Raw genomic sequence first — 7,986 nt, forward strand, 5'->3', positions numbered from 1 at the left:
AATGAATGATTTGCTACAGGTTTTGTATATATTGTAGAGTTAATTGGTGATCTAGACAAAGACCTCGATGTCCGACGATGAAAATATTCGCTGCCTCGGCGCTTGGTTATTTTTATGATGTAGGTGGGTGGTTACAATATGTGGTTGTGAATATACCTAGGTACGTAGATAGATAACTTGGTGGTTGGTAGTTGCATCGTCTGAGTAATTGTATAAGTATAATAAATCATGGTATATAATTGTATACATTGACATAAGAACGTCTCCGTTTTACCTAGAGTTGAAAGTTAAAATATGTATGTTCCAAGTCATGTACGATGGAATTGAGTGTCGGCTGCATGTACGTATAATGTTAACCTTAATTCATAAATGCTATGAAGTCATATTCCAGGCACAGGGTCCAATCAGAGCTTAGAGTTTGCGCCAAAAAGCTACTAGTCTCGTGCCAGCCGACGGAGTAGGGGCTGAAACGCACTATCGATTAGGTACCTATCGTGATTATCTACCTAGATAGGGGGCTCGCTCTTGCATTCTTCAACTCGAACTCCAACAAGGAACAGGTTTCCTATTTTGCTATTTTAAAAACAATAATTCGATTCCTTTTTACCTCTTGTTATTCCTCTCTCCTACAGACCTACACCTCTACACTAGACTGCAAATTACCCACTGCGACGCACGATACGATGGCGGACTCCAAGGGAACATCCTACTCGACTGACCCCGCGCTGTACATCTACACTTCCCTTACGGCCGGATCCTCACACATCGTGACCGCTACATCTCGACTAGAGACTATCTTACGAGCTAATAAGGTACCATTCAAAGCTCTAGATATAGCTACGGATGAGAAGGCACGTATGTTATGGGGCCGAAGAGCGGGCAAGGATGAGTCTGGTCGGGTACGCAAGCTGCCGGGGTTGGTGCAGATGGGCATGGTTCTTGGTGTAAGTCTATTAACTCGCAACGACTAAGGGCTTTGCGATTTTAGGGAAACTAACAAGCATGGATATAGGATTTAGTAGAAATCGAAGAGTGGAACGAGTACGGCGAATTGAAACAACACGTGAAAATCTACTACGACGACTTCACCATCCCGAACAAGAGCCAAGCGCCTCCACCCCCCGCACCAAAACCCGTCGCGAAGCCTGCTGTTACATTGGCTTCTACATCTGCTGCTGGCACTTCTGCGCCACCGCCGCCTGTTGCTCCTCCATTACCTACGACCGACAAGTCGAAAGCAGCAACCACTACAACGACGAAGAAACCTACCACAGCTTCTACGGCTGCGAGCGACGATAAGCCCGTGCGCAGCATCGCCGAGGAAGCGGCTGCGAGGGCGAAACAAGTCCACCTAGAAAGCCTGCGAGCTAAGGTCTACGGGAAGAAGGGCAAGGACGAGAAAGATGAGAAAGACAGCAAGGAAAGCAAAGATGATAAGGATAAGGATAAGGATGTCAAGGATGTCAAGGATAGTAAAGACACCAAGGAAGGTAAAGAGAAGGACACCAAAGACGTAAAGGACGTTAAGGATGTTAAGGATGTTAAGGACGCCAAAGATACCAAGGAGACCAAGGAAAGCAAGACTAGCAGGGAGAGCAAGCCAGAGTCTAGCAGTTCTAAGGACAAGAAGGCTACCACCACTAAACCTGCTTCTACTTCCACCAAGACTGCTTCCAAAGCTGCGTCTACTTCCACTCCAAGCAAGTCGAAGTCCACGTCGAAGCCTACCTCTACATCAACATCCACACCCAAAGCCAAAACCAAAGACGTCAAGTCAACGGTTTCCAGCAGCTCCAAGACCAAGAAAGTCGCCGCAACCATAAAGTCCACCGCTTCCGCCGCGACCTCGTCGTCTAAATCGAAGGTGAAGTCTACTACCAAGCCTTCATCTACATCCAAGTCCTCATCCACGACTAAATCTACCTCGACCTCAAAGACCAAATCCAAGGAGACGCCCTCCGCCGACGCAGCTGCGAAGAAGCTAGGCGACCTATCGCTATCGGAATCCGCGAAAACACCTACCAAGAAAGCTACCACGGCTAAAGCGGCCGGCGAAGCCGGTCTCCAATCCCCAACCTCGGGGACATGGCGCGGCAACGTGTCCTCCGAAGAGGCTCTACGCCCCGTACTCCAAAGCCCGACAAGCAGCGCGTGGAAGGCAGGCGATGGAAGTAAGAGCATAGATGAAGTGGCATCGGAGGAGTTCCGTGGCGCGCCCGTCGAGGACGCAACCCCCGAAGAGATCGCTGCGATCGAGAAGGCTGAAGTGATTCCCGAAGCGACTAGTTCCGAGGAGGAGGATAGTGAGGATGAGGAAGATTCTGAGGAAGAAGATGAAGACGAAGACGACGACGATGAGGAAGAAGAGGACGATGATGACGATGACGAGGAAGAGTCCGAAGAGAAGCAGGCTAAGGATAAGAAGAAACGAGCGGTCTAGTTGCTATTTAGTAGGACCTGAGTACATTGGTCTAGACTTGCATTAATTGAGGGGTGCATGGATGCGTTTGCGTATAAGGGGGGTGCGAGATACCAAGTTTGAGAAGAGCAAAGTGTGGAAGAGAGGACAGGTTTAAGGGGAACCATTGGTTTAGGTATTCACAACTCATTAGAAACTAATAGTTCTCTGGCGAGATGATTCCTCTCCATATTAATAGTATATACCATATACCATATCTACTTGCCTCATCATATTTCTCCCCTATACATCAAACTGGTAAGAACGGAACGCTCCCATCCAACTTTTTTTACTCGACCAACATGATTCAATGCGAATTCATATCATTATATCCCGGCTTGGTTTAATATAATCCATCATCATCACTCGCGGTCCCATCCTGGAACCTGGCAACCGCCTTGCCCTTCCCCTTGGACCTCCCATTTACACTTCCCCCGTAGCTTCCGTAGGCAGCCTCTTCATCCTCGTCTGTGCCATCGTCGCTGGCGGTAGCGGCGGCTTTTCCTTTTCCCTTCCCATTACCGAGAGTTACCACGGCTTTACCCTTGCTTTTGCTCCCCGATACTGACCTAGGCGCCGGTCCATCAAACATAAATTTAGGCGTTTCAATATCCTCCGGTTGCTGTTGCTGCTGTTGCTGCTGTTTACTGTCTTGATTCTCAAATGTTGTCCTAACTTTCTCGTAATGAGCGAGTTCACCGGCGCTAACACTAGGAATGAGTTCCCTATTTGCATCGAGGAAATCCTGTTCAGTAACGGTGACAGCGACGTCATCGGGAGAAGCATGGTGATCGAAGAAATTGGCGGTGGATATGAGGGGTTGGCCAGCCTGTTCACGATCCGCATTGATGGCGCGGATCTTGGCGTCCGCTAGAGAAGCCTGTCGTGTAACCGCCTTCAACATGGCATCGCTACACAGCGCATAGAAATCGGCACCGGTATATGTAAAGGGTAGGTGCTCTGCGACAGTAGTCAGGGAGACAGATGGGTGGAGTGTGAATCTATTGCGTCACAGGTTAGTTTATAACACGACATGCAGGGGAATTAGAGGGTAAAAATATGAATAAAACACATACTTTCTTGTTAGAGCTTCCATGATCTTGAGTTGCTTATCGTGCGTGTCGGATACACCCAGGTAGAGCATCTTGTCGAATCTACCAGGACGTAACAATGCTTGATCAAGCAAATCCGGTCGGTTTGTCGCGCCAATGACGAACACACCACCACCTCCATCATCCCCGCCGGACATACCGTCTAATTCTGCGAGAAGTTGTGAGACGATTCGGTCCATTACGCCACCACTATCGCCCTGATTTCCTCGCTTCGGAGCCACTGAATCCAACTCATCAAAGAAGACAACACAAGGCCTCGCATCTCGAGCTCGTTGGAAAACTCTGCGAACATTGGCCTCGGACTCTCCGATATACATGTTGAGCAATTCGGGACCCTTGACACTGAAGAAATTCAGACTGTACTCTGTAGCAATAGCCTTGGCCAGTAGTGTCTTTCCAGTACCAGGAGGTCCATAAAACAAGATGCCGGAGCGCTTCTTCATTCCCTTGGCGAATAACTCCGGCCTCTCTAGGGGCAATTGAATCGTTTCCATAACTGCCTCCTTCACATTGTTGAGACCTCCGACATCGTCCCAGGTAACATTAGGAATCTTGGGTGCTCCGATAGCATCTGCGAAGTTCTTCCGTGCTGCGTCCACGGCGATATCGAAATCAGCCTTGGTCAAACACCTTGCAGATGAGCCTCCCGCCACTTGTATGTCACGGACGGTAACCACTGAATTATCGCTCGAAGCCTTTGTTGATAATACTTCAAGGCGTGAATCACGTGCAACTATCGCGCGCTCAACCACGTCCACCAAATCGCCAGCAACCAAGGCCGCAGTTTTGATAGCCACACCACTTAGTTCAACTTCAGGCGCTAAAGACACCCCTTGGTTCTGTATTATAGACCTTAAAATGCCTTCACGTTCACCCTCATCAGGAGCACTCATTTCAAGTTCGTGAGTGAAAAGGCCCCTAATGCCGTCTGGCACCTTGTCGACTTCAGTTGTTGTCGCGATCAATACTCTAGCGTCGCTGAGTATTTCTTTCATAGCAGATACCATTCTATCTGCCGTGAGCGCTTCAATGTGTCGGACGAGAAGAGCACAACATTCGGAACCACAACTCATGGCACGGTCCGCTCGGGCTTTTAAGAATCCTTCTGTTTTGACGTCACTCCCTCCAGCCCCGCTCTCGTTAACAATGTCATAAGCGTCGATGGTGAACGTGTGAAGGCCAATGTCTGCACAGGCACCGGCAGCAATGGTAGCCTTACCAATGTTACGCTGGGTTGACACTAATAGAACTGCAATCGGGGGCATCTTCAGATGAACAGCCCGTTTACTCGTAGCGGCCGCTATTAATTCCCTTAGTCGTCTTCGCAGAGGCGGTGTAAACCTTGCTTGTTGCTGGACTACTGAAGAGAGGGGATTAGATGTTGGCTGAGGAGCTTCTTCGACGCCCAAGTAGAATGGCCAGTTGCTGTCCTTTGTGCCTGGGACAGTGCTAGTAGTACCGCCAGATTGAGCAATCTGAGTAGAAGAACTATCAACACAAGCCACCCCACCCCAAATATCTTCTTCGTCTTCGTCGGTTGGCTCAGATTTCTGACGTTCTATATGAGCAATCTTGAACCAAGCAACGCCGTCGGGTTTCGACGTAGCGCCAATGCCAGGCCTATTTGAAGTTGCAAGGGCTACTATATCGTCAATTCCAACGCCATCACCAGAACTAGTTGATTCTTGAAGGGTTCGTCCAAGTTGCGTGTCGATGGGTATTCCGACGATGTCGCCAGACTTAACAACACGTATACTGCGTGAGAAGTGGTCCTTCAAGCCACCAAATATGGCGGTCTGGAGAGCTTTCTCGGAAGAGACGGGCGTCCGTATTTGCTGGAGGGTGACATCTCGAGCATATGGAGGACGGGAAGATCCAGTAATCTTTGGCTGACCTGGCCTTGGTGGTTGCGCCATTCTTTTTAGTGGCGATAAACGAACATAAGGCGCGCTGTCTAAGTTTGCGAGGAGAATAGGAGACATGTATGCGCCAGGGCCGGCCTGCTTTTGGATCTGAGATTCAAAAAATGACGGCCGTCGATTGATGTGATCATGTTTCGCACTTGGAATTCTAGTCATGGGTCGGTGGGAATAGCCCTCAGGAAGCCCATAGACCTTGGCTGGCCGCCATACCGGCTCTTCCATCCCGGGTTGGCCGAGGCTACCTAGACCGAAGAGGCCAATGCCGTTCGTTGGGGGTTCTTCCGAGGCCTCAAGTCGGACCCAATCTCCGGAAAAACATCCTATTCTAGTCAAAGAGTTAATGTCCACGTATACCCGTAATTCTGCGTCGTCTTCGGCCGTCGGCTTAGGATGAAGTAGTTCCTTTGGTATTGCGTTCATCAAGCCATGAGCTTTGAAAAGGCGGCCCTTAGGACGATCCGGACGGGCAGTAGTAGCAGTGAAGCTAGAGAAGACTGAAGTAGGAGTATGAATGCCATTTGTTTTCCTTCCCCGCCCAATTGTCATTGTCATTGGTGTTCCCGGTTCCATGGTAGAGATGCCACTAGCATTTGTCGTTGGTAACGTCGGGGCTTGAAGAGAAATGATCTCGTCCATTGAATCATCCGAGAGCTCGTCTTCGTTTTCAGGTTCTGAGGCCTCTGTCTCGGTCTCTGTAGCGAACTCTGACGTATCATTTTGCGTATCTGGTTTGGCACGTTCCTCGGCGGCAGAGTAAAATTGGTCGGTCGCGGTGTCGTCATCTTCTTGTTCAACGTTGTTTAGAGCCTGTGGTGACGTGATAGAGGCTCTGGCCGGCTTCGACTGCCCGTGACCTCTCGTTAATATAATTTTCGTAGTTGGTGCTAGAACACCTTGTGCCACTGGCTCACATAGTGTTACTTTGCCTGGTGTAGGAGGAACATGTGTGATAGGATGAGGTGGTAACGGAAGAGGGAAGAGATCTCCGTTGTGAACAACCTTCAAGGTTCCCAAAGCAATACGTAGCGCAGCGGCTAGCTGATCCGTCGGAGTCTCACGCCCTGCAGAGGCTTTCTTCTTGCCAGATGGATGATCGGTGAAGAAAGTTCCCTCCCCATTTTCAAGTCGTTTCACGAGTTCGCTCTCGAGGTTTACGAAGACGGTATCCAGAGGGAGGGCTGCCACATCCAACACCAGTATTTCAATACCACTTCTACTATGACTAGAAAGCTTAGAGGGTGCAAGCTGCTGCAGCGTCGTCGCAAAACTTTGCAAAGCTAGAGACGAAGGAGAGAACTGGACGGTGGAGTGGGCAAGGGCGGTGGATTTGGCGACGGGAACTATGGTCCAATTCGTTCGGTGAGGACTCGAAGACGGTGTCCACGGGGCAATAGCAACGTGATAGATGTCGGGAATTTGGCTGGTTTCACTATCGCTAGTATCTGCACCACGTTTGATTTTGGATTAGATCGGAACATAGTGGTATGTAGAGAAGAAATTATATGCTCTCAGTCAAGACACTTACCATCTTGTAAGTGAGGAAACAAATCAGCGAATAGATCATCGGATAAAATGCCAATATCTCCTTTCACATGATTGTCCAAGACCAATCTTGCTGAAATAGCAGGCTTGTCTTGTCTTCTCCGCCTTCGTTTTCGGTGTGCAGCAGGGTCGCGAGTTGGGGCAGCCATGATCGCGACGTATGGTTTTCAGATGTCTAGGAGCGGCGCGCCGTGACGGGAATCATTAGGCAGATCAAGGCCCCGCAAATCGCGAGACGCCGCACATAAGGGGGATCAATGTCAGGACAACGGCGTTGAGTAGAGACGAATGAGTGAAACAAAAATTAAAAATTTAGGCAATTGGGCTATCCCGCCTACTTGGCAATTCTCCAGAAAGAATAAGTGAAAACCCAACTCGGTGTAAGTTGTCACGTCGTGGGTTCTTCTTTCCTTCCCGAGTCCACCCCAAAGTTCGGCTCTGCAGCAGCATTTCCAATTTCCAATTATTTTTGGCCTCGGTATTACCAGGATAGTTGTTAGCCTTTTAGAGAAGCATAAGCATGGGCCAATTGGGTTTGGCTCAAAACAAACGTTCTTGGCATTCAAGTTGGCAGTTGACTATTTTTTCCTTATCGATAACACTATTGTATCTTGGCTCGCCCAAGAATGGTCGCTCATGGGGATACCTATCAAAACAAGAGGTACCACCATCCGGATAGTTGGTAACGAATCATTGTGTGTATGATCCTATACTTAGTGGTAAAATACGTGCACACATATAAGAGTAATACAAGACATACATGTGATATTGTACTAACTTATGTCTTCGGGAAGAAGCCGAAGAGGTATAATAAGGTTGAGTTGTCTTAGTTACGCAAATGGAAAAGTAAATCCAATATACTCAACTCTCACTATAAGTGGTCGTAGATTTAAATTTCCACCCCACGTGAATGGGATGAGGCAGGCTGCGTTAGATCAGACGAACCCACTGA

The 7,986-nt window shown here is 48.8% G+C and overlaps 2 protein-coding genes across 2 annotated transcripts; one reads left to right on the top strand and one right to left on the bottom strand.

Moving 5' to 3' along the window:
- Positions 1–490: 490 nt before the first annotated feature.
- Positions 491–2,621, top strand: F4822DRAFT_381440 (uncharacterized protein). The gene is made up of 2 exons (XM_051456411.1): positions 491–944; positions 1,013–2,621. The coding sequence occupies exons 1-2, from the start codon at positions 684–686 to the stop codon at positions 2,438–2,440; spliced, it is 1,689 nt and encodes a 562-aa protein (XP_051310814.1). The 5' UTR covers positions 491–683; the 3' UTR covers positions 2,441–2,621.
- F4822DRAFT_417124 (peroxisomal biogenesis factor 6) lies at positions 2,622–7,886 on the bottom strand. Its single transcript, XM_051459410.1, has 3 exons — positions 7,018–7,886; positions 3,535–6,934; positions 2,622–3,459 (listed from the first exon to the last, which is right to left on the bottom strand). The coding sequence occupies exons 1-3, from the start codon at positions 7,181–7,183 to the stop codon at positions 2,802–2,804; spliced, it is 4,224 nt and encodes a 1,407-aa protein (XP_051310815.1). The 5' UTR covers positions 7,184–7,886; the 3' UTR covers positions 2,622–2,801.
- Positions 7,887–7,986: the final 100 nt, after the last annotated feature.

This window comes from Hypoxylon trugodes, assembly GCF_022578975.1.
Source record: "Hypoxylon trugodes strain CBS 135444 unplaced genomic scaffold F4822scaffold_9, whole genome shotgun sequence".
Lineage (NCBI taxonomy): Eukaryota > Fungi > Ascomycota > Sordariomycetes > Xylariales > Hypoxylaceae > Hypoxylon > Hypoxylon trugodes.